General features: G+C 45.4%; 1 protein-coding gene across 1 annotated transcript; it reads right to left on the bottom strand.

Moving 5' to 3' along the window:
- Positions 1-10,487: 10,487 nt before the first annotated feature.
- AREL1 (apoptosis resistant E3 ubiquitin protein ligase 1) lies at positions 10,488-25,969 on the bottom strand. Its single transcript, XM_010079953.1, has 19 exons — positions 25,713-25,969; positions 24,482-24,541; positions 23,614-23,840; positions 21,763-22,000; positions 20,627-20,796; positions 20,368-20,548; positions 19,414-19,661; positions 17,607-17,684; positions 16,959-17,100; positions 16,430-16,551; positions 14,607-14,682; positions 14,118-14,227; positions 13,439-13,618; positions 13,164-13,289; positions 12,858-12,987; positions 12,713-12,771; positions 12,433-12,522; positions 11,267-11,442; positions 10,488-11,085 (listed from the first exon to the last, which is right to left on the bottom strand). The coding sequence occupies exons 1-19, from the start codon at positions 25,801-25,803 to the stop codon at positions 10,983-10,985; spliced, it is 2,607 nt and encodes an 868-aa protein (XP_010078255.1). The 5' UTR covers positions 25,804-25,969; the 3' UTR covers positions 10,488-10,982.
- Positions 25,970-26,650: the final 681 nt, after the last annotated feature.

The raw sequence follows: 26,650 nt of genomic DNA on the forward strand, positions 1-26,650 counted from the left end.
TGCAAGAACCCAGTACCTGTGTGTGCTGGGGTGAGAGGTACCATGGTTCAGACCTTTCTGTTGCTACAGCTTCCGAGATTTCCCTCTTTCCATCTGCCTTCCCACCATCTGCTGAGGCGACTGCAGGGTAGAGGACATTTGCAGGGGTCACTCTTGGGCCAAAACAGATGGAAAGGACCTGTTGCAAGCATTTTACTAGAGATGGGCCAGACAGCTGCAACATGCCCCCTGGCTCCCCAGCTCTGCCGACGGCTCACTGGATCATCCAGCATACGGAGAGTACCAGGGCCGAGGGAGCTGGCTCACAGCTGCACACATCGCCCTGGCAGCTTGTGTGCAATGACAGAGGGTCTGCAGCTGGACAAAGGAGTGAATTAACAAGCTGTTCAAGTCCTTTGTCAGGGGCCTGAACAAACAAATGCTGCCAGGGGCCAGTCTCTCCCCTTCCTGGGGACTGTCCTTCTGGTCAGAGATGGTTTTTCACAGCACTCACCAAGCAGGAGAACCAGCAGCACCTTTGTTTGCTACACAGAGCTCCATGGCCTTCTCCTCCCCCTGCGCCTTTGAACCTGCTCCAGGCGTCTCAGCCCTGCAGGCTTCCAAACCTGGCCTTCTGCAGACCTAATTAACTCCCTTGTTCATTTATGGTCTTTTGTCGCTAAAGCAAGTAATTGGCGAACAGAGGCAGCAGGTCCTCGTGTGCGCTCACACGGACTCAGCTGCTCCCTTTGGTCTGCTGGGGAAGCCCTCTCCTACTTGCCAAGCGTGCCCGCAGTCCCCCTGCAGCCAGCATCGGCTAAGGAGAGCACGCTGCCTCCCTGCTCCCAGAAAGCTCCCTCAGTACCTTTGCGACCATCAGAAAACACCAGAGTCTTCTCAGGGCATGACACCTTTGAATTAAAGCAAGAAGGTTTGCCTGGACCGTGGACCGCACTGTAACCCCATCTCCCTTGCTAGCACCGAGACACCCCTTGGGGTTTCTCGTCACTGGCTTTTGTTTGCACACTCGCTCATGCACACGCGCACGCTCAGGGCCTCCAGCTCAGCGGGCAGGCACAGACACCAGGCCGGCAGAGATGCTGCCACACTAGTTTCTCCCCCCGTTGGTACCCACTGAGGTTTGCACACAGCTGGATGGAATTAAGAGGAACATGACCCCACTGATCTTTTACCCACCATCCCCCCACATTCTCTCTTACCCCTGGCACCACAAGGATGGAGCATGGCAGGACCCTTTCATAGGGGTATGCCTGGGCAGGATTATCTTGGCACTCTTGGACCAAACAGGCAGCTCCTCAGCTTTTGGAAACCTCCCCCGCCTTTGTTCCTTGCCCTTCTAGGGTTGGGGGAGGGGATCCCAATGAATATGTTTGTGCTGTTCTTCTTAATAGGGTGTTGTGTAACACAGAGGGAAGTGACTACACCAAGGACCCCAGCTGAGAGCAGAAACTTTAATCCTGCTGCCCAGGAAAACTTGGAAAAAATACCTACATCTGTTCTGCTGCATTAGGCTCATGGCTCAGAGGCTGACAGCTGACCCTGGTTGCTCATGATGCCAAGGTACAGCCCCTGCCAAACAGTGCCAGGGTGAATTACCATGACCGATTAGAAAGGCAAAAGGCAGCCAGAGAAAAGTGAGAAGGGAGCTCTCCCTCGGCAGATTTCTGGAGAAGGGAGAAGGCCAAGCCAGAGTGCATCAGGGCACTTTGTGTTCTCCACTGCCACACTGGCAGAACGGAGAAGGAGAGACAGTGGAAGAGAACAGGGCAGGGGATGAGATGCATGGAGAGTGATGAAGGTGAGGAGGCAGAGAACTGCAGCTGCATCCACCCCTCCAGGAGGCTCACCAAGGATGGGCTTCAGGAGATAACCCTCCTCCTCCTCAAACCTGCACTAGACTGAGGCCACAGAGGAAAAAAGGTGCTCTTGTATGTCCAGGCAGGGTTCATGGCTTGAGAAGGATGTGGGGCAGATGTTGGCCTTACATAGCGGTGCATGCCCTCCCTGCTGTGACTCTGCCAGCTCTAGGACAGGTAAGAACACAGGTGTGGGGCTCCCTGACCCAGCACTGCAACACAGCTCCTTTCCAGTCTCAGGCTTTGTCATCACCTCACATCCATCCAACAGCTCAGAGAGGAGTAAAAAGGAAATTACCTATCCACGTAACAGAACAACACTCCCGAAATTCTGCTAATAGCAGACACCTAGATGCTCTGAAGAGATGTCAAAGACTTCTCACCATATTTGGTGGGGCTGTATATTGATACATCCACTGGGAACATGGGAGGTGCTGCCCTGGGACCACAGGGCATGAGGAAGAGCCCCTTCTCTGCACAGTCCCTCTTACAGGCACAGCAGGATGCTGAGGGTGGCCCTCCCTGAGATGGAAGAGGGTTTCTGGAAAGCCGTTAACACCCAGTTCTGTGAAGGATTTGTCTGTTCCTTATTCAAGTATTAAATTGGCTCAGCCCTAATTAGCATGACATCTATGACAGGATTAAAGCAGATTCTGCCTTCCTCTTCCTGCCTAGGGCCACCCGCTGCCAAACCCTCCTCCAGGTCAGCATCCTGCACAGACAGTGGCTAGCTTCAAGAGAAGCAGAAAGCAAGCTCCTTTCTGACTCTTGTCCATCAGAAGCAGGCTTTTGCCCTGAAGCAGGAAGGTTTGTTTGCTTTAAATCTCATTTAATTGTGGATGTTTTCATTATCCACATCCATGTCATGCTCTTATCTGCCCTTAGAAGGATAGGGAGGAAAGCTCTTGCTTTCCTCAGTCCATCTGCGGAGCAGGAAACCTCGATTAGCCGTGTGCCTTTTAATCCCTGCTGGCCGTTGCTTTGACCTTGTTCGATAGGACAAAGTGATTAGAAGGAGCTGTGTGTTTCCTCACCACCCTTCAGCCTCCTATAAACTTCAACACCACAACCTTGTATCAGACTCTGGTCCTCTATCTGTCTCCACAGGCTACCTCTTCACACAATCCTAAACCTCCAGCACTGAAGTGAGTGCTTGAGGCACAGAGATCCTGCTGAGAAATGAAGCCAGAGAGATGCCTTCTGATCCATGAGCATTTCTGCACTAGAATCTAAAGATTCCTCTTGGGTCCAACACCACCAGTCCCATGACTCTTTACCACCTTCCTCCCCTCTACTGTTGCTGTTTGACCTGGTGCCTTTCCCTCTACTGCTTACGCTGCTGGGGAGCAGATCCGTCGAGGTCCGAGCCTCAGGCCTGAGCTGGCTCGGCAGCACCAAGTGCATTACTACTCACTAATGTGTTTGGTATGTGGTTCCTCTGAAACTGAACACTTTGTACTTAAACCACAGCTCAGGCCTGCTCAGGTGGAGGAGCTGGAGGGGCTGAGGCACAGAAGAGCCAGCTCCTAGAAAGACATTCCCAGAGCACCTTCCAAAGCCACTTCCAACAGGCTACAGACAGACACCACCAACTGCAAAGTGCGAGGTTAGCTGGGCCAAGCTGCCTGTACTCAAAAACAACCTGATGCAGAATGCGTCGAAGGCAGGCACTGCCTGTGCAGGGACCACTTCAGGGCAGTTGTCCCCTGAGGGTGGTAACAGTCCTTTATCACTCATGTCCCTGGAGCTGCTGCACTGCTCTAATCACCTACTGCAACTCATCCAAACTGATGTCAACTTCCACTCCCCTAGGCTCTCTGGAAACATTAGTGATGCCTGCACTTAATTTAAAAAAAGTCAATTTCATTATAATGAACACTAAAAAGAGAACATCAGTGCTCTCTGTGCATCAGCTCAATTATCCTTTCCTGGTCCACATGTTAAAACTCCCTCTCCCCTTGCAAACCAATGACTAATCTGTCACAAAGCCTGAGGGAACACATCTAACCTGGTTAGTGTTACTGCTGCTGTTTGTTCATATTAAGCACATTATTCTTACTAAGCTATTTGTCCTAAGTCTCCTGAGAGAGAGTGCTGCAGGTTAATCATACATACGTAAATCCAGCTTCCTTTCATGCATTTTAAATGTGTTGCCTGTTGGAAAACAAAAGGGCAAGGGGGAGCGGGACTTGTGCCAAACCAGGGGATGCTTCCTAGATGCTCACTTCTCATACACTCCAGTTTGGGGATTAGATGCACAGCAAGAGAATCTGCCGGCCAGCTCATTTCCTAGACCAAGAGGTCTGCCGAACAAAAAAACCCAGCCCAGACAACAGTAACCCAAACCGCAGGGTTTCAAGAGAGCTGAAGTTGGCCACTCTTAAACCGGACCATCTCAAATTGACTATCGGCCCCCCTCTGGTGGCCAACCGCTGCAGTCACCTGCTGTCAGCAGAACAGGGCTCCCACGCTCCTACCTGTCCTTGCACCGCGGCACCCTGAGCATCCCTGAGCCCCACATCCCCTGGAACATCCCCGGCCCGGAGCAGCACGGCTCTGCTCGAGGACTGTCGGGCAGCACGGCTTCAGAGCACGGAGCTGAGTCAGGGAGCGTGGCAGACCTGGGCACCAGGGCGGACGTCATGCAAGTCTTCTAAAAAGCAACAGATTCATTACCTGAGGAACAGCCAGCATCTGCCCAGTGCCTCCAACTTGACAGCCTTAGGGCTATCCACAAGTAGGCCCCCAATTTTTAACAGCAAAACTGTGCAGCCCCCATCCTGAAACAGGGTCCCATTGTGAGAGGAGCTGAAAACATCCAGACACAGAGAGACTGTCTGCTCTTTGGGATGGGGAATGAGATGGGGAGAAAGGACAGAGGCTGAACAGGAAGAAAGTGAGCAGAAGGAAACAAGACAAGTCTGGTCAGCATAAGGGAAAGCAGTGAGATGCTCTCAAGGGGTCAGGACATGCAGAACAAAGACAACAGTCTTACTAGAAGACTCCAAAGCAACATTTTTGTACTATAATTTTTAGTTTCAACAAGGACTACAATTACTACCAGTGTATTGTGTGTTGTTCAAAATACAAAAGGGGCTAGGAGAGGGAAGGCTGTATACTGCTGCTGACTGCTCTGGTCACAGACAAGAAGGGGCTGTCAGTTTTCCCTAAGTAGGAGTCTGAGACTGTTCCACACCAGCAATAAAAGCCTCTGCAAATCTGAGCAAGCCTCTACACAGCAAACCACTTCTCCAGACAAATCTGAAATCCCTGGAGCTGGTTTCATCACCCTCCAAGAGGGCTGCAGAGAATTGTATTTCCTTGTGTTTCTTCACCCACTGCTGTAAGCAGCACTATCTCATCTCAAGGCAACCTCTCACTTCAGCTACTGAAGCATGGGAGAGCTCCAAGCAGCTGTTCCTTCTGGTATGAGATGAGATTTCTAAGATTACTCAGAAAATTGCATGAGTTTATAGGCCTTCAGAATTATGTTAGCATAAATCCCTAAATTAAGGGGTGGGTACAGGCCAACACACTTCTTGCAGCTTATCAGAGAATTGCCTCAAGAGGGAGAGAAGAATTTGGTTTTGGCCACTGCAGAGTCACTCCCTCAAAAACCACCCAAACTCAGTCTGGCCTTCACATGCCTCAGAGAAAACTCCAGAGCAGCTTTTAGGCCAATTCCAGTTTCTCCATCCCTCATATGGTTCAAGAGCTTTGCTTCCTTCATCTGTATTCATTGCAGCTTTATACCAAGGTTGAGAGGCTTGGCGCTCAGCCTCATTCCCCGCTTCCAACACCATGTGCAATTGCCCACGCCTCAACATACTTTGTAGCACGCCATCCCTGCAGAAGGGTAGCTGGAAAAGACTGATGGGGAATTTTGGGTGAACTTCAGCTACAGCTGTTTTGTTTTATGGCAAAAAAAGTTATAGCAAATTATGTCTAAAAATGAACACATTCATGCAGTAACACCTCCCTCCTACAATCAAGTTTCATGCTCTGGAGAGCAGAGATTAGGGTTTCTCACGCATTCAATGGAGAAAAACAAAAACAAAAACAAGGAAAAAGTTCAAGAGGAAGATTCTAAAATCTCAGATTCTGTACGTACAGCTGATGCCAAGACAGGCTGAGGTTCTGGTGGACTTTGCTGTTTCCCGTAAGTGTTTTCCTTTTATAGTTCCCATAATCACATGTTCAAACTCTGCTATCATGTGCCACGTCAACCAGACACAAGATGGTGGCAGAACAGCCAAAACTCATGTAACCAGGAGTTACAGCCTGGTTCAACAGACCAACTCAGCCATAACACAATGAAAGCAAGAAGAGATCTTGACCAAATCACACATCATTTCCCCATTTTCTCATTCAGGTATCTGAAGAAATTCTTTCTCTGTAGTTCTACAATTGAGGTAAACAGAAAACTGAGCAGAGGAACTCAATGCACAAAAACCCAGTTGCCCAAGTAGCACATCTTGACACAACTCAGGTTAAGTGGCCATGTATGGAATCAAGGATCCTAAGACATCAGGCAACTCCTTGCTGTTGCTGGAGACACAATCTGGGGCACGTAGGATTCCGGCCATTAAGTGTGTGGGCATGACTTCTCTCTCAGCCCCAAGTCCATGCCAGGTGCCAGGATAAATGGAGGCTGTGGAGTCAGCAACAGGCCACTGTCACCACTCCCTCTCCAAGACATCACAAGAAACTGGTGATCAGGATGGACAATGTGGGCAGCCTCATGATATCATGCACCCTGCAAACAGAGGCAGAAACTCTAGAACCTACTTCATGCTAAAGTAATCCAGCATGCTGAGCTCTCTCCTTCACACCCAGAGTTTCTGAAAGCTCCAGCCTCAGATTGGCTCCCTTCCCATGAGTTAACACTGGTCATGGCATGTAAAGACATGTCCACATGGTTTGGTGTATCGTTCTGCTCACACCAGGTTTGGAGACAAAAATCACCCCCCTTTTAGTGCCCTGACCCCAGCTCCAGCAGCTCTAGACTTGCAACCTCTGCAGTTTCCACGGGACACTAGAACTTCAATTTCTGGATTCTTCATAAGGCTCACCACTGCTTCATCTAACCTCTAATGTCTTCTCAGAGTTCAGTATAACACAATTTTGTTCCCACAAGGAGCTTCTAAATAATACCATGACCCAACACAATGCTACAGAGTCAATCCCCAAGACTCACATGCACTGCTCAATCTCTTTTGAGCTAGGGCTCATGGCTTGAAAGCCAGAATCAAGGCTAGATGCTGGTGTCACACTACGTAAGAACATCTGCATAGTTATATGGTGGAACACACATAGCCAGCCAACGCTATGCTGGCTGAAGCTGGGCTAAATCTCTCCACAGCCCAGGAAAGTGTTTTCATTATTTTACAGGCAGCAATGCTAATGGACACAGAATCATGTTGCAGAATCTTCTCAGGTTTTAAAGCTATGATTTGAATCCTCAAACTACAAAAAAAAAAAAAAAAAGAAGTCCAAGGAAAACCAGTGATAGATTGAATGCTTTTTGTCAGAACTGGGAACAGCTCAAGCTCAGTGAATCACAGAAATTAGATTATTGCCTCTGAAGGCAACAAGCTGGCAATTTACTAAATAGTCTGCTGTTTGTTAGCAGACACTTGCAGGTACATTGTTTCCACCCTGCAATCTGAAAGTATTTTGTACAACTCAAAAAGGTGCAAAGGACTCAAATGCCCCCTCTTCTCCCGGCTTCATCTAACCCTCTTGACAGTACAGTGAAGCACAAGCAGGACAAATACCTGCAGCTCAAAGAGTCGGGCCACACACAGTAAGATGAAACAGTAATTGCACTGTTATCCTTAAAATACTTTCTGGCATTACCAGCTCCTTCAGCCCATTTTCCAGCCTACTGCAGAAGCTCACAGGTCCTGGCTTGTCAGGCATCCCAAAAGGCTGCAGGTGGAGACCCCTCCCACCCCCCACTGCCCCTGGCTCCTGCAGCAAACCTCAGCAAAACACCAAAGACCTGGAGAGTCCCCTTGCCCACAGACAGCACTAACCAGTTTGATTCCCTCTGTACAGCCCCGAAAGAATGCTGAGCTGAGAAGGCAGCATTTTTAAAACATTTTATTTATTATACAAACTATTTACAAAATCAGCTACTACAACCACAGGCTTCCAAATTTTGGCTGAACTCTGCCAGAAATTCACCAGAGGGAACTAGGATTTAACCTGTATCATTAACAGCTCCTGGTTTCTAAATACATGCAACATGGCCTGCAGGTGCAGGCTGAAGCCAGGCCCTCTGCACCTCAAAGCAGCTTCAGGAAACACGGAACCTATCTGAGATGATACCGGGATCCTAAAGATTTCTAACAGAAGAGCCTCTATTAAGTGGGAATAAAGGGTAGAAAGAAAAGTAACAAGCCTCTGCCAGAAGTAACACATAGTATAGATGACCAAAGCACATCCCCATGGCCAGTGTTAAAGGCAGCATAAAAAGTGACTGCATTGGGAAAGGGCATAAAGCTAGAGAAGACAAGTTTAGAAACACTGATGGATCTCAGGAACATGGGACCAGCTGGGGGCCTGTGGAAACAATGAGGATGGGTTTAGTTGACTAAGAGCACCCATCACAGTTCTGACTGTACTTGTGTTAAGAATAAAGTCCTTGGCATCTGCACAGCTGCTGGGAAGCACGGGGTGCCGGCTGCAATGCAATGAGAAGCATTTAGGAGCTCTTTCCAGCAGAGGAAGACTGCCCAATGTCCAACTATTTCATCCTCAGAATAAAAAAGTCCAGCTCAAGAGAAGAAAGGAAAAGATTCCTGAGGAAGATGTCACTGGCAGAGTTGGCCCATAACTACAAGGCTGGAAACATCCTCACTAGGTGACACTGCAAGAAAAGGCTGCAGTATGGGAACAGCACCAAACTATGCCACCTAACAAACAGGAGTTAAGCAGAGCTCCACCACCTCCTCTCAGTCCCTGGAGAAAGCAGTGACGTGGTGGCATGGAGAACACAGGAGCAGTAACTCTACTGACCATAGAAACCATCTGCAATTTAAATAAAATGGTACCATACTCTCCACCCAAAGGATGTCAGGACCTTGCAGAATGGAGCCTGCGCTAAAAAAGGGAGAAGAGCCACTACTAAAGTGATCTGTCAGAGCACAACAGTGGCAACTCTCAAGCTAGCAGCCTCCCAGCACCTCAATGCCAGTGAGGGAATGAATTCACAAGGCAAAGAAATCCCCCTGAGTAGTCTCAATGCTCAGCTGGCTGCTTTTGGCACCAAAATGGCTTATTTTTTTTTTTTTATACAGAAGTAACACATTCAGCTCAAGAATGGCTAAGATGCTGCCTTAAAAACATTTTCTAGATGTAGAATGTTCCCCCCAATTTCCCAGCCAATTCAACTAAGCTATATGGAAAAGCACATACAGTTATCTTAAAATATCCATACTGTGCAGAAGTCTGCTCGGATCAGCTTGAGAACAGCAGAAGGGGGCTGAAGAGGATGATGTGACTTTTGATCTAATACGGTGTTCTAAAATTAGCTCAGAGATGTCAGTCTGAGACTCCATCCTGGAAGAAATCCAGCAAGTCCATAATCCAGTGAAAGCCTGTATTGCAGGCAGTAGCAATGCAGGTTTCTCACACTTAGACTCCTGACCTCAACTGTCTATGGGACTGTTGAGCACTTAAAGATCTTGAATTTTGCTTCACTGAAGAACTCATCAAGATCCCCAGATTCCCCTTCCCTTTATTCCCCTGGGAAGGGCTGAATGGACTGCCAGCAACAACACACCCCAATCACAAGCTTACTTCTCATGCTGGTCTGCCCACTCCTCTCCCCACAAGCCAAACAATGGTGAGTGCAGGCTGCCGAGTGACCACTTGAGTGAAGTTTTAGTTAACTTTGTGCTGGAAAGCCAGCAGCACTGAATGGAACAGGAGGAAAGGAGAGCTGAAGAAAGAAAGGTAGGAAGATTGGGAGGACAGAAAGCCAGCTGTTCTTCAGGCACTGGCACCCTTTTGGAAACTCTGCCTGAAATGCAGTAAAGAGAAGCCTCAAGCTGCTGCATGATAGAGGTAGAAGCCAAGACCCTGTGGGGATGCCAGGGTGGAGGTACCACACTCTGTCCAGTACCATCACCCCAACAACAAATGCAAGCCCAGTGCACACTGTAGCTGCTTACTGACCTGTCACTGTTACTACATAACATACGTACCCTGAAGGTGAATGTGGGACAGGCATTGGTGCTCAGCGTTGAGGGACCACACTCATGCCCATACTCTCTCTCTCCTGAGGAAGGGAAAGAAGGCAAGGGCACGGGACAGCTTCCTGTGCAACATCGTTAATCACTGTCAGAAACATTCAATGGAGGAGAAACTCCTCTTCCAGTTCATTTGCAGAGGCTCATTATCAGCCACTGCTGGAGAAGGATGCTTCTCTTGCTGGACCCTGCGGAGGTAGTACAGGATCACTGTCAGGGCCAGCACTTGTGCTCCGATGAGATTATTCTCCCCTTTGGGTTACTCCCTCCAGTAGATACTGCCCATTGATGGAGAAAGAGAACCAGATACCCTTCTGGGTCAGGTGCTGAAAGGATGGACAATCCTATACTCTTCACGAGTCACAGAGTTAGATGAGCTATCAGGGAGCATCACTGAGGGAATTAAGCCAAGACATGGAAAGTTACTAAGGCTTCCCATGAGCCAGGTTTCCAGCAGAGCTCCATGGTGGTCTTCGGTCTTCCTCCCAGAGAGCTACAATAAAGGCAGCTCAGCAGATCTCCTGCACCTCACTGTAACTTCTGCTTACAAACTTCATCTTCCCATGGAAGGATGGGTGTATAGGTTGCAGGGAAATCAAGTGCAATATCTCCTTGAATGCACAACAGTCATTTTGCTGTTTCACATTGAACCAAAGGGAGAATGAGGGAAAGGGAAAAGATGAGCTCTCGATGACATATTTGGGATACAGAAAGGCCACACGACATCATCTGGATGACAAATTCCTTTACACGGAGTCTTTATTCTGCCTCCATTGCCCACGTGAAGGGAGGGAGAACAACCAGAGGATTGAACTTGGGTCTTGCCATGAACAGCGAGGAGGCTAAGTGGTCTCCTAGAAAGTGGAAATCACAGCATGCCAAAGCCCTCACAACCCTCGCTGATAGCTAGCTGCAGCATTTTGTGCACTTCTTCGTAGGAGTCATAAGTAGGGAGGCACAGCTGGTTAAAACTGTAAAACAAAAAGAAAATTCCATTCAGACTAGATCTGAGAGGAGACCATCAGCTGCTTTTCGATGGGCTGACACAAGCGTCACACACATTACATGTTATACACTACTTGCCCACCACAATTAGCTGCTGTCATTCCCAAAAGCACAATGCAGAAAGTCCTGTCATCCCAGGATACTTGCCAAGTGTGGGCTGTTGGTAAAGTACTGTGAGTTGGAGCTGCAATGATCTGGAAAGATGGACAGAGTGCACCAAACCCTCCTGGGGGCAGCTGGGAGGAACCAGTTGTGAACTGTAAAAGCCTGGCCAGCTCTTCCTGTGTGAAACTGGAGACCACAGTCCAAAACCACCTCATGACCTGTTAGGAAACAGGAAAGGTAAAGCCAGGTCAGCCAAGCAAATCAAATAAGCATATTAGCAAGTTGCAAGAAGATCAGTCAATTGCCCTTGCAAGCAAGTGCTCTACTAATAGTCAACATCTTTTTTTTTTGTTTTAACCAAGGTGACACATAAAGGCAAGTATTACGTTTCTTCTTATCAGTTAAGTGATGTCCCACACTACCTCCCACCGGTCCTTTCCCTTAAAGCAGGGAGGCTTCTGCTCTCCCCACAGAGATTTTATTTTTAGAAATACCTGCATAGACAATGAGGTAGGTTTACAATGCAGAATCTCACTTGCTTCTTGCACTATGCTCAGCTTTTGCTTTTTCACATCCTCTGGTACTTTTACAGGAAGGTGGAACCATCCCAGCATTTACAGTTAGCAGCCTGTACTCCCAATCACTTTTGATTCTGGGTGTTCTGGCAGCTTACATCATTCTTCTAAATGAAGCTGCTACCATTCCTATACCCCTCCCACTGGGAATGGCAGGGAGGGATGGAAACAATTACAGGGTACAAATTTAGGCTACTACATCAGTAGCCTTTACCGGAGCACTGACTTCCAAGCACTCCACATGGGCTGCAATCATGATCTTCAAGTATCCCTCAGAGACAAGTATATCACCATGAACATCTTCAGTAGCAATAATTCCCACCAATTCCTCCTGAAAAGAACTGTCCTTAATTAGTGCTTTTCAGAGTTTCTTAAAAAGACCACTGCTGCTGGATTTTTCATGCTGGTAACTGATTAAGCACCATCTCCAGTCAGCCAGGCTGAAGGATATCTCTAGGGGGAAACACTATTTCATAATGCGTGCAGTCCTACTCCTGACCCCCAAAATCTTCCAGTTTGTCCTTCTGGAAGCCTAATTTCCAACCAAGAAATCTGTTCCCAGTTCAAGTTAGCTTCTGATATAGTTGGGATAACTGGTTTCAGCAAGCAAGAGGAAGAAACCCTTTCACTTACCTTCTCACGGAAGTGCCAAGATCCTCCTACCACTACAGCATGTGCCTTGAAGTCACAGACACTAATATCTCCAGTACCACACATAAGCAACTGAAAGGCAAAGGATTGCTGTCAGAAAGTCAGAAGCCCAGGAAACAAGACAACAGCTACTGTGAAAATTACAAATGTTTAAAATGCTTAGAGAAGAAACATTTTGGCTTTATTACAGATCCAGAAAACCCTTCATTTGTCAGAGAACAGGGGAAGGAAGGGTAGAGATGCTTAGGGAGGCAGCAATTACCTCAAGCTCATTCTCATCAAAAATAGCCAGGAGGTTCTCAGGAACTAACTCGTTAAGACCTGGAAAAGAAGAGGAGAGAAGAGCAGCAAGAGCTATCCCCTGGGACATAAAGGCAGAAAGGAGTGAGGAGCAGACAGCGTGTTACCTTTCAGGAAGTGGTCCACCTCCTCTCTAACCTGACTGGCCAGCCTGTACTGTGCAAGCAGATTTAGGTACAAGATTTTGTTTTCATTGGTCACTGGTACTTGAGCTCCTCCTGTCACCAGTTCTACCATCTGAAAACAGAAGGATAGTTGTGTGTGTGACCACCAGCATTCCTCCAACCTGAACTCCCAACCAGAATAAACCCAAGCAAGGAGCTACTGCCCAGAGTCAGGTCAATTTTCTGGGCCTCCCCTGCTACAGGCAGAAGGGGTTAAACTGTCCCACCTTCAGGAACTGCCTCCCTCACCTTCTCCAGTTGTCCTGTTTTGCTATATTTCTCTTCAGCAAAGACCAGATCCATCTCACTCACATCATTGTTCAGTATGAAACAAACTTTGGATTTATAGAATTCCGGGTCATCCGTTTCAAAATACTGTGTGAAAGAAAAAGTCAGAGACATGAAGGGAATGAAAAAAACCCAACATACAGTGTTAAACAGGACTCTGAATCTCCTTCTACTACATTAACGTTCAACCTCTCCCCAGATCAATACAGGCTTCAGACAAGGCTGGGAAGCTTTACCTTGTAATGCATACGAAGTCCTATGATCTGAGCCAGGAAGGATCGGGTGAAGCGTGCTCGAACCAGTTGTTTGTAAGCACCCCCCAGAGATGATTCATAAAGACACTTTCCGACTAGGCGGCCTGCAAATTCATACACTTTGAGTCGTAAATATGTGGGACGCCCTGGATTTGGATGCACCTGTGAAGAGGAAGCAAAATGAAATATCCAAGTACCAGACAAGACTAGCACAAATACCAAGTACGGGACCAGTTCAGGTCACTGCATCTCTCAGGCTGCGCCAGGAGCTTTAGTGTAATATCCTCAAAGCCAAGCAATAGAAATAAAAAGCCTGGGCCTGCCTAGGAAGAACACAACATGTTTCACATGCAGAGGCCAGAAGCTGTATGAGAGCAGAAATGGATTCCGAAACACTCAGACCCAACAAAACCTCTAGACACTCTGATGCCACCTCCTCTTGCCCAGAAATCCAGCCTTCCCTGCTGACTGGTTACCCTCTGCCATTCATCCAGCCAGCTCAATGGATTAAGATCATTAAGCAAAGCTTTGAGAAAGGCACTGGAAGTGACTGTGCAGGCAAGCTAAAGAATGGGTAAGGCTGCACACCACTTAATGAATTTAGCAGCAGCATGCCAACGCATATGGTTCTATGTATTCAGCATAGGAATTGCAGACTCACCAAGGCCTGGTTGTTATCACTAAAGCGGGTGAAGAGTTGATTGGAGGTATCAAATAACGCCTTACAGATGAGCTCAAACCACTCTCTGCGTGGACCTCCCCAGTCCAGAGCTGTAAGACAAAACAAGCTTTGCCATCCATGAGTCATCAACCAAGATTTTCATGCCTGCTGCTTGCTCAGTATTACCTGACATGAGAGCTCATTGCAGTGAACAGGTCCATAGCAAAAAAGCAGTAGACAGGGACTCCAGAACTCTAGGTTCTGCTCCCAAACCTAGTCCTAATATTTTTTTATTTGGGCCTCAGGTCCCTATGTAAAGTAGGGATAGAATAGCACCAGCAGGATAATTCACTAACATCTGTGAGAAAGTGAAAGGGCCAGAAAGCCACAAAGGATAGACATACTACAAGAAAACAGAATTTCAGACTAAAACCACCCCACTGTCATTCCTTCCACTTCCTCCTCAAATATATTTGCAGGATAACTCACCTTCTTCATCTTGAAAAATAACTTCAAAGTTTTTGCTCCAATCAGAAACAGAAAAATTCCTTGTTGCTTTAAAAGACTGCAAAAAATAAAATTAAAAAAGGCAGTCATTACTGATTGGTACCCCATAACCTATATGCAATCCTGAGCACGTGGATGGGCAATTTAAGCAACACAAAAAACCAAGAAACAGTCTAGTACTCTAAAAAATAAAACTGAGAACTAGGAACTCCTAAGGTCTAATTCTTATTTGTCCAAAGCCACCGAAGCCAATTCCTCATTTTCTGTTCTGAGACACATCACCCACATAGATACAGCTCATCTTAAAATCAGTGTGAGGTCTTAGCACAGCACAGATGTACCCCTCTCAAGGCTGCAGTACAGTATTGTTTAAAGTATTAAAATGTCTGTGGGAAGAAGCAGTTTCTGTAAAGCAGTCTCAGCCCACGAGTTAGATTTGAAAAAAGGAATGTTTCAGAGAGCATTAGAAAATAGCTTGAAGGGTTCACCGGGTTCATACTTGGAGCAAGTCACCATGCAAAAAAGTAACAAAATAGTTCAAGTGTCTAGAACTTCCTGTGTCCTGATTCTGGATTCCAATTAAAGAAAATGTAAGAACCTACACAGCAGTCCTCAGTCATACAGGTAGCTCTGGCTTAGCTTATCTTCAAATAGGTTAGAGCATCATGCTAGTCACACCTCTGGGTTAAACACATTGGTCACATTCATTGTGTCTGTCAACCTTGGACACTAAAGCTTACATATATTATTATTATGGCATTTAATTTAATTATTTTATCTTACTAGGCCGTAACATTAGTGCTCATGACAGTGCAAGAATTTCCAAAACAGTGGGAAAAAATAGTCACAGAAATACTGTTCAGAAGTGAAGTCACTTTGCAGCAAGCTATTGACTGAAACATAGTCTCGTAAACACTCCAAACTCGTGTGTGCAGAAAATATTGCAAAACACAGATTTACTGAGTGTAAATCAAGGGAAATCGCAGCCACTCCTGCTTTCCCCAGAAATGTTCTTTTCGATCTTTATAACATTCGCGTTGTGAAACACATGTGGAAACAATAAGTCAGGATAACTCCCTGCCCTGCGTACACAGTATTTAGAATGTTAGTTAAGAACTGTATTATATGAATGACTCTTTCTTAAATTTGATTTCGGAAACACACCAGCTCAGGTCAGCATCAGTGAAGACTTAAGGACTCTACAGAATATTTTATCATCACACTGAACCACCACTAGAAGCCTATCAATGCAAGAGTTCCACGTGTGCAACTCAGTAACACCTGACTTGACAGCTTATCTCACTGAATGTCTCTGTACCATAAAGACGCAGGAGCTCTAGATTCTGCTTCCAAAACTGGTCCAGGTAGACAGTCTCTCCCTGGGCCTCAGTTTCCAATGTAAAGTGGGGACAGAAGAGCACCAGCAGATTTCCTGTTTTTACAGGCTATGCATGCATTTACCCTAGACACCTTTCAGGGCTTGACTTACTCTGGAATAAGTGCCTTAAAAATTAATCAGAGCTAAGTTTCCTAATTACTTAAGAAATTGATCTGATCTTACTGGCTGTAGAGAAGCAACACAGCATCGTACACCTGGACACAGAGGAGCTACTTTGACATTATTTTTTTTTCCTTTTTCCCATCTCAAGCTGTCTGCTGGCATCTGCCTTGAAACAGAAGGACTAATCATCTTTAGCACTGTTTGCTAAAACACAAACATGCTAGTTTGGATTTCTTTAGGCACTGAGCAGAAGAAAAAGGATGGAGGAAGCACTGGACTTAAGCAAACTGACCTACACACTCACCGACTCCAGTAGACAGTGACGGCTGACCTTCAGTGTGACCTTCGAATGAGGTCTTTTCATATGCACCTGACGCAGCTCTCGCTGAAAGAAGTTCACTTTGTCCTGGAAGGTCTCCGAGCCTCCTGAGAATAGGGACAATTTGGGTCAGGCCTGAGCTGTCAACATCTGAAATGTCTAGAAGGCATTCCTAAGACTAACTGCACAGGTCAGCTTTACAGCCCAAGGATTAGTTTATTATAGCAAGGTTTGAAGACAGAACTCTAAAGGCAGTTTGCAGTTAGTCTTGCTAACATTCAGATACTCACAGGCGCACTTTCAAAAAAACTGACAGAAAAGCCAAACTGAAAAGGAACAGCTGGCATGATGAAATACACTCACTGGAAGCACCAACAGGAACAGAACATGAGACTCCAGGAATCAGAGTTCTCATCAGAGGTCATTCAGTGCTGGCAATCTTCATTCCCCGGGGAAACTAGCAGACTCAGGTGCTAACTTCCTGACTACTATACCCACCTCACCGCCCCTTTACCTATGTTTTTATGCAGAGAGCGAATGAAAGTGGCTGCCAAGATGTTCCTCTCCTTGCAGCTGAGCTCCACAGGGGGTTGGATCCCATCATCCACCACCAGTGTCAGTAATTTGTGCACAGGGTCAGGACCAAGGTATGAAAACTAGCAGCAAAAAGATGCAAGAAAGGGTAAACCCATCATGCAGAAGGCACAGTACGTTCAGCAGACAGAGCAACACCACCTGCACTCTAAGACTTTCTCTGCTCACCCATGCAGATGCAGTTAACAGGAACACTATTTCAAGCATCCGGACTCCAGTGAGGAGGCTGCTTCAGACTTCACACCCTAGACTATGGGCTTCAGTGGACACAATCACAGCATTTTAGCAAGGTTACAAGGAAAATAAGAGAAATGCAAAAGGAATCAAGATTTTTGCCTAGCACTGGGACAAAAGGCAGCAAGGAGTGATACAAATGGCTCTTCTTCATAAATATTAGCAGAATTTAGACACTAAGAGGGAAGTCCAGAGTTTGAATTTTATGCAACAAAATGTTGCTCTGTGTTTGGAAGCACTTCTCTCCCAAAGGAAAAAAATCAGACTCTCATTCACAAGGACCACAAGCTAACAACATGGAGGTGCAGTGACAACTACATGGAAAAAGGCTCACCTTTGTGCCAGGACATACTCTAAAGGTGTAAAGGCGCCATGGAATGATCTTCAGGTAAAATTCTTTCACTGAGAATTGCTGAGTAACCACAAGGGGAGAAAATGTTAAAGGTCACACATCTGTTAAGGGTTGTCTCTGAAACACGAGGCACTGGACAGATCCGTAAGGGTCTGTAAGCCTCCAACACCAGAGACAGATTTCTGCAACATTTGGTGACATCTTCTGGCACAATACAGAAAAACCTTTAAAGCTGTACAGAACTGTAAGCAACTTGTCAGTATGACTTCATTGCATGCATTTATGACACTCGTGGGATTCCAGCATGACACAAATTTTACAGCAATAAGTGATTGTGTTCAGCAGAATATCACCAGTCTAATTGGAAGGTAATGTTAAGTACACTTAAGAGGCTGAATCCAGGACAAGATTGTAATGCATTGAAAAAATGGTTTTGGAAAAAGTCACAGTCTAACAGAACTATTACTACTACTCCCCAATTTTCACAACCGTTTCAAACAACTCTTAAAAAGCACTTGCAACTGCTAAATCCAGGAGATTTGCAGAAATTTCTTCTTGGTGTATTTCTGCAAGAACAAAAACTACTAAGTGGGCAACTGTTGCCATCTGGAGAGCAAGCTAAGATTAAATTTTAGCATCTTTAGACAAAACACAAAACCATTTCCTGCACAAGCCTGTTCTAGCTGCAATGACTGGAAAAAATGACAAGTAGCACTTCTCCAGAAACAAAGAAAATACGAAGAGCATGTCCTTAAAGAAATAACAGCATAGCAACAGTTATCTATTGTACAGGACAGATGCTCTAGGTATATATAGAGATATCCAGGGACACAATTACACAAGCATCAGAATCGTATTAACAGCCTTGGCACCTAAAGGGAACCTGCAATGATACCCATTTTCTGGTGATCTCTTTTACCAGGTAATGCAATAGAAAAGGGTACAAAATTCCAGAACAACACTCCCAGGATGAAAGGATGCTAAACTCACGGGGACCCAGCACTCATTCCCAAAGTCAGTTCTTAGAGCTGCATTCAGCAGAGATTTAGAAATCTCTAGCAATACCCTCCATCTTATAACTGTTTCACAGCCGTCTTTCTCTCTTTGTCAGGAAAGCAGTTCCTGGATTAGTCTTTCACTTTGATATTTATCACTGCATTTTTCAGAATGCATTCAGATGGATAGATTAACAAAGTGAACTTAAATTTATTAGATTTAGTGTAATTTTCTTCCTAGTTTCCCTGAATGCTCATAGGCAATAATAAGGGGTAGTGGTTTCTGTTAACATATTCTTACTTATAAGAAAATCCTCAATTTCTCTGGACTTGCTTGAATTCTGTTTCTTCTGCTTACACGTTCACCTTTTGTTCTCTGACCATTTTTTTTTCCTTTTCTTTTCCCTGAAACCCTCAAGAAACAGGACAAAGACATAAAATCTGAGAATCTAAATTTCAATCTACAGGTCTCAGAAACTGAGAAAGGAAATTGCAGGTCTGACCTGACTGAGCAAAGGAAAGGCAAACAGAGTATCTGTTGAACAATCAGGGAGAAATTACCAGTAGGCTTTCGATCAGACCTAGAAAGACACACCGAGTCCTAAAACTTCAAGGAGCATTTTAATGTTATTCTCAGTCATGAGCTCTAGGTTTGCTGTCTAGCCTTAGGCAAACCCTTTTTAACCAAATCTGAGGCACCTAAATCTGGAGCTAAGATATAGGACACAAGGAAGCTCTTCAGTTGCACTGTACTTCAGACATGCACTCAGAAGTGATAACTTTTTGATATCTACCTTAGGTGACACATAGCAGTACACTTTTTTAGGTTTCTTCACTTTCTCAGGGGTTTGGCTGTCAAACGGGGAATCTTCATCTTCATCCTCAGTTGCAGTAGAAGGACGGCGCTGGGAGGAACTCAGGTGCGTTGGTGGAAGTTGCCACTGAGTGTTGGTATAACTAGGAGCATCGTAAAGGTAAGCTTCAAAGTAAATACTGACACCTGAGGTGGACACATTGCGATCTACAATGTTCTTTTCATTCTCTGAGGAAAACATATAAAGGAGTTGTGTAAATCTTAATAGAGACCAGAATCAAAAAGTAAAATCCACAGACTACCACCAAATTAGTTACTATGATTTTAAAGAAAAAGCTACACATCCAAAGGAAACCCTGGTCAAGTGAAACTCTGTTACCAGAGAACCCAGGAGTGGGATGAAGTTTTTGAGACAGTAGTTTGTCTGTCCTGGCTTCAGACAGTGACTTGTTCAAGAACAAAGGAAAAAGGCATACAGAACCTCTGCCTCAGAGCATCAGCCTGAAGGTATAGCCACATGACAGCCACACTGCAGACTGGCTGACTCACCCCTGCAATAAGCAGGAATTAGAAAATCGTAAAAAAGCACACGGGTTACACATGCAGTGTTCTTCATCCATATAGCTTGACATACAATACATGACTGTCTCACTTACGGTATGGCTCAGATGCCAAGTACCAGCAAGCAATAAAAATTGCCTAATTTTAGAGGTAAATCTTCTGAGACAATTGCTTTTATCTGCTAATGGAACAGAGAGTATCTGCCTTCAGAAATCTCCCTTGTCAGCAGCAAATTTTAAATGAATAGGCATTCCTTGAGCAATTAAGCATGGCTAGCCTGCAGGGAAGCCACGTTTATCTCTACCACACCAGTGTGCAAAGCATCTTCTAAGAGGACAAATGGAAAACAAATACTGAGTAGCTCTGGACTCACCACTTAGAACAATGATGTCAAAATCACCATTGCTTATGGGCTGGTTCTGGTAGGAGATGCAGGCATGGAAACACCCCCTGCAGTGCAAGGTGAGTCGGAAGAACACTTCGCAAGTCTGACGATTGGACACCACAGACTTCTCAAACACAACATCAGAGCTCTCTTCTTCTTGAGGTCCCAGCTAAACAGAAAACAAACTAATAAAGGAGGCTCTCTACCTCACCTGAAGTCAAGCAGAAAGGGATGGTGTTGCACTTACCTCATGGATGGAGAGGCTGTAATTGTGCTCATCTACCAGGGACACAGAATTGGTGGTGGGATTGTCATATTCATCTCTGGGAACTATCTGCAGAGTGTGCTGCTGCCCACAGGTCAGCACGAGAGTGGAGAAATGGCAGACAATTTTGGTTTTGGAGGGAACCACCATCCCTGAAGAAGACAACAGTAGAGTCAAACAAATTCCAAGGTGAAACTACAAAGAACAAAGGAAAAACAACCAGAGGCATAATACCCTTGAAAATTGATCAAATCTAAACACATTCTGTGCCTCTACACTCAAAAACCAGAAGTATCTGAGCAATGAAATGCATGGTGTGGTGCACAGGGTTTGCGTTGAGTCAGAAATGTAATACTGATAAAGCAAACCTGCTGACTAGCCCTCTAAAGAATGCTCTTTCCTCCATTTTAAGCTTGCTCCCACTGCAGATACAAAGTACAAGTCAGCTGACATCCAAGGAAACCTGCAAATTCAGTTTAACAAACTTTTAGCGTGGAGGGTATCGGAGTCAAATCTGACCTTCCTCTTTCTGAAAGGGTATCTTATGAGGTTTTGTATCTATTCACAATGCAATGTAAGGGAGGTACATTCTATGAACATGTACATGAACTAGAAAACATGCCAATTGGAGTCAAAGAACAGAAGTAAAATAAAACAAATTTAAAATGGATAAAAAGGAAATGTTTTTAAAGAAGTGTATAATCAAAGGTATCAGCTGCTGCAAGAGCTTAAAAGAATAGAGTAGGGTATTCAAAAGAAGAAAAGAGTTAAAACATGATAGCATTTCTAATCCAAATACAAATAACTCAATACTTTCACAAAAAGCATTCTCTGGCTACTAGATGGATCATGAAGAAGTTACTACAAAACAGAGAACACAACACAAGTGGTTAGGGAGTTTAAGCAGCACTAATGACTTATTCTGTAAGGCAGTTTCTATTTGGCCACATACTGGTAGTCACAAGTATGTTTTATTCATAGATCTACTGCTGGGACCTACATGCAGCAAGAGGAAAATGGTGTAAGGTAACCCTTTCCCTGTCACCTACCTATTTACCTAACTGCCTCCAATACCTCCAAATCTACTTTGAATCATTACAGGGCCACTTAGATCTTACCTGGCTGGAATACCTTGTAGTAGGGGCTGTAGGCCACATTCAAGCCACCAAGTTTTACAGTGATCTCATATCTCCCAGCCCTGCGCACAGTGAAGGCCACTTTCACCACATTGGAATTAGGCTCCTGAAGAACTTCCTGGGTTACAGGAATATCAATTGCTAACTCCACATGGCAGATGTGAACTCGCAGCCCCACAGGCCGGTGAGCAGGGAAAGGTTGCCCATTCTTGTAGAACAACTGCATGGGAAATAGATAAGTCCAGGTCAGCAAAAACATGCGGCGCACAGAGAAAGAGAAAACAAGTCACCTTGGGCAAACAAGGGCAAGAACTGCAGATCAGCAAAGGAAAAAAAATTAACAACCAGCTCAGTCATACAGGCTGTGTTCTCTCAAGCAAAGAGGGAAAAAGTGGGCACTGAACAACCTAATTCTCTTTTGTGCCAAGGTTCAAATGAGTGCTCTGAAAAGAACATGCCTCTAGGCATTTCTTCCCTGCACTGCTAGTGCGGTATCAGAACAGAAACCAAGAGAACCCACTACCGAAGGAAAAAAGCAAAGCCACATTCTTTCAGAGAAACAAGCAGATCTTATCCATTTGTACAGGTATGCTCTGGAAAAGCTCTCACTAATTTGCCATAGAAAAGAGTGTGGAGAAGATGCTGACCTAAGGAGCTGATCCAGTCTGTACTGATGAACAGCATCAGCATGAAAACAACATGTTAGGAAGGCAACATACCTCAACCGGTACTTCCTTACAAGGAAAGAATTACACCTTGAAACCCTATGTGCATGACTCTTCAAAAGCTGGCAGTTCGTGGGCCAGATCCTGCCTGCCATCAGCAATCAGCCTGCAGTCAGCAAAAGGCTACTATATATTCCCTGTTCCCAAACAGGGGAGGGCATAGGGGCTGAAGTAGCATGTACGTCACTGTCAGTGAGAGAAACCAGTGCATTCAACAGCTACTGTTGATGAATAAAGGACTATGCAAATGGGAGACAAGCATGAAGTGGAAGGCCACATTGCTGGAGCTGCCATGAGTGAGAGTCTGTAAGGTGAAAGGATAGCATGAACAGAACAAGCCCCTTTCCCCTCAGCTATTTTTCACTGCCTGCCATGAAGTTAGAACTCCTTCTCACTCACCCTCAAGCAGAAGGGTTTTCCTTACCTTCCCAAGAAGGATGGGCATGGCAAGCTTGCTCAATCTTTCTTGTTATGATGCCCTTCTGGGTAGGAAGTGGGCATGCGAGCCCAGCAAAACCTGTTCAAACTTTCTACATGTAGCTCCAAACCCTTAGTGACCAGGCCCCTTACCCATCTTATTTATATACTTGTTCCGCTCCCCTAGGCTTGGCCTTTTGGGATTGGAGGGAAACAATAGTTCTTGGCAGGCTTTTCCAGATCAGACAGAATAACACTCAGTTTTGGAGGAACACATTTCTGGAGGGACAGGGAGCAGCCATGAAGCTTTACAGCTCCTGGGTTGGTACAGTGCCCACTCCCACTCTCCCAGCTTCAGCTGCACAACCAAAAGATAGCACCAAGTCTGTTGAAGGCAAGGCTCAGCCCACTCACTTCCCAGTAAAGGGAGCAGTAGACAGGACAAGCCTGGGCTCCGGCTCTTCAGAGGATTCTAAAGAGAGAGAGATAAGATTTTAAAGAGTGCAAACCTCAGATATGCACTTAGAGAGTTCTGCAACACACTTTATCAGGGGCAGAAGACATGAACAGCTTTCCTATTCCTAAATTACATCCAGCTTAGTCCCAATAAAGAACATTTGAAGAGCCCATCCCTAACTCAGAACTCTGTTCCTGCCCCCAAAGCTGCATGGAAACAGAAATATTCCCTTACATGCACTCGGAAGGCCATGCTATGGCCCACCTCATGGGGGTCCTTCCAATCCCAGGAGATTTTGCAGGACCGGGGATCCAGGTAGTTGCCTCGCACGTAGTCATAAATAGTTCGCTCCCCTCGGCGTTCCCGGTCCTCATGCTGAAGGAAGCTGACTATACGTGCGGCAAGCTCAAAGAGGAACTTAATGGTGAAGAAGAAAGCTACCACAGATACCGTGATCCCACCTGCAGCAAGGAGAGAACAGAGGCTGGTTGCAGTAGCACGGCTGAGTCAGGCACCAAAATCCCCTCTGCATCAGCACAAGATGCCTTTTATTAATGACATTCCACTCAACTGCAAATTAGATGTTTAAGGCAGAAGCTATTGTGTGAACATTAATGGTCTGTGTTATGCTACAAGTAAGGTTAGAGAATACCAAGTCCCTTAAAATTCTGCAAATGACTGACAACAGAGGTAAAGGTGGTACAGAGTCTCAGGTATGGCTAGCAGACATACCAACAGAAGCATGTAATTCCCTTTGAGCTGCAAATTAGAACTACAGAGATTCCTTTACGGGAAACAGTAATATAAACACACAATCCCTGCACATCACATTAAGACTGGATTAAGAAGCATCTTGGAGGCAACAACCCTGCACTAGTTCTCAAAAGAAAAAGTAAGGGGATGGCTTAGGAATGAGGTCAATGGAATAGGAATAAGAAGAATGGCGGAGAGGAAAGTTTGCCGGGTGGAGGGCACAGTGCGGGGTGACAGTAACTTCATGTTTGTTAGGTAGACTCTGAACTAACAGCAGAGGCTTTCAAGAAACCCTTCTAAAGCCTATGGAGAGATCAACAAATACAGTGGCAGCCTTTCCTTCACTTACCAATAATGTAAAACATCAGGTCCCTTCGGTGAGACACACAGCCGAGGATCACAGCTTCATCTAGAACACAAAATAGGCCAAGTCCAGTCCAATGACTCCTCCTCACACACACTGGCCTACATTTAATCTATGATTCCTCAGACAAATACCTATCGATCATCTGTCTTCCTCTCCAAGGACATCCCTACAGCACTTTTCCATAAGACTGTGATATATGCAAACAGCACAGCATGCTACAAGGAACAGTTCTCCCTCTATCACAGATTCCCATTCAGATCCAGGGATCTAAAAGAAGGACAACATATTATCCTCAGAAATCAGTGAGAGCAGGCTCTGGGTACTGCAAGAAGGGGCTACTTTTTGTAGGATCACCAACTTCAACAGCAGCCGAAAGCCACTCATCTGAAGTCTCACACCTACTTGCCTCTGCAAGTCACAAAGTTAACTTCTAGTCTGCCATGAAAGCACATCACAGAGCCACCACCAAAATCGACACAAGCTGACCCTCAACCAGCAACCTTAGAAGAAAAAGCTATGGAATAAGAGGGTTGCGGACAAGACCATCCACATCTGTTCAGAATTAACAAAAACCTTCCAGGGCAGACCTGAATCCACTTTTTGCTCTGTAAGTCTACTATGGAAAGTATGAATGCAACTGGAAAACAGTCCATCTGTATTTTCCTACTCACTTCTGCAAAGTGGAGCCTCTCTGCTGAAACTCTTGCTGCTCAACACACAAGCTAAAGCCTTGGGTTTGTACACTATTAAGTTTACAGCAATTTTTAGACACCAATCTAGAATCAAGTTCTCACTGAGGGGACTGCTAAACAAACATGTAGTAAAAAGACCACACCCAGAACAACAACATGCTGTTTGGTTGATAAGACATAGCTGACAGACGGAACAAGAGCAGCAGCAAGGAACGTGTGTGACAATTAGAAAAACAACTTGGCATACATTAATGCATACAATATAGCTCACCATGTCACCATTCAGTTAGTGAGAAGCTACATTGTGCATTCAAGCTGCTTTTTTTTTTTTTTTTTTAAACAAACACAAAAGGGGAGTTATTCATCAGTCATCTCAACAGCAGCAGCAACAGACATCAGCATGCAGAAAGCTTAAATGAGGTATTTCCCCCCAACAATAGCCATGACTTTCCAGCCCAGCAAATCCCCTTTGCTGGCCTCCACAGATATTCCATCCCTCCAACCAAAGAACAATCACATACCTTTACACAAGTGCCCATGTTCTAAAAGCCAAAAGGGGGGTACCCATTCTTCAGCATCCTTCCTCTTTATGCCCAACACTGGGGCAAACATCAGCAAGAGGAGGCCATAGAGAAGATTATCACAGAAAGAGAAAACTCCTGGAACTTGTATCACAGAATCATTGCTGAAATGTGAGAACCCTGAGCACAGCAATTTCTTCCTCTTTGTGGTAAAGGGTTGTCCTGCAACACTGCTCCCTGTAGCTTGCCGCTTGCTAATCTGCCTGGAAAAGGAAGAAAAGGAGAGGAAAAAGTTAGATCTCTCCACTGGTGTGGACAAATCTAGCAAGTAGAAACACGAGAGATAGAAGATGCATGAGGATCACTAGACATCAAATCCATAGGAGAGGTGCTATAAAGGTATTCCTGTTGATGAGGTGCTAGGCTTCAGCATATCCTCAACTTCCACCTGTCAAAATCTCATCTGATTATACAACCTCCTGAAATTAGCAGGTTCAAGATGGAACAAAGCACATTCTGCCTCCACAGGTTTCATTGGGCTCATGGGTTTCACGGAGCAGCCAAGAACCTGCGTGCTATTCGTGAGAAGTGCTAAGCTACGACTTCAAGCCTTCACATCCCACAAAATGCCACGTACTATTCTCAAATTGATTTTGCCCTGATCTAGAGGCCTATTTATAGCAAAGTCTAAAAAAAAAAAAAAAAAAAAAAATTGAAAGTTCTTAGACCCCAAAGCAAACTAAGATTTTTTTTTTTCGCTGTAGTTTTTGGTATTCAGGAAACCAGTATCCTCATCAGGCATTTCAATTCAGGCAGCACTATCCACTGAATTACAGTTTACTGTCAGGATTGAGATAAAAAAATAAAAAGCTAACAGCAAGGATTGGTGCAGCCCACAAAAACTAGGACATATGCCAGAAGAAAAGCCACAGAGCCTA

Source organism: Pterocles gutturalis, unplaced genomic scaffold (genome assembly GCF_000699245.1).
Source record: "Pterocles gutturalis isolate BGI_N339 unplaced genomic scaffold, ASM69924v1 scaffold11936, whole genome shotgun sequence".
Lineage (NCBI taxonomy): Eukaryota > Metazoa > Chordata > Aves > Pterocliformes > Pteroclidae > Pterocles > Pterocles gutturalis.

Bases quoted from the DNA above. Each gene is read 5' to 3' on its own strand.
- AREL1 (XM_010079953.1), bottom strand. From the start codon at position 25,803: ATGTTTGCCCCAGTGTTGGGCATAAAGAGGAAGGATGCTGAAGAATGG. The intron at 20,549-20,626 runs GTAAGTGCAACA...TTTTCTGTTTAG, and splicing joins ACAGCCTCTCCATCCATGAG to CTGGGACCTCAAGAAGAAGA. The intron at 12,523-12,712 runs GTAATTGCTGCC...TTTGCCTTTCAG, and splicing joins TTGATGAGAATGAGCTTGAG to TTGCTTATGTGTGGTACTGG.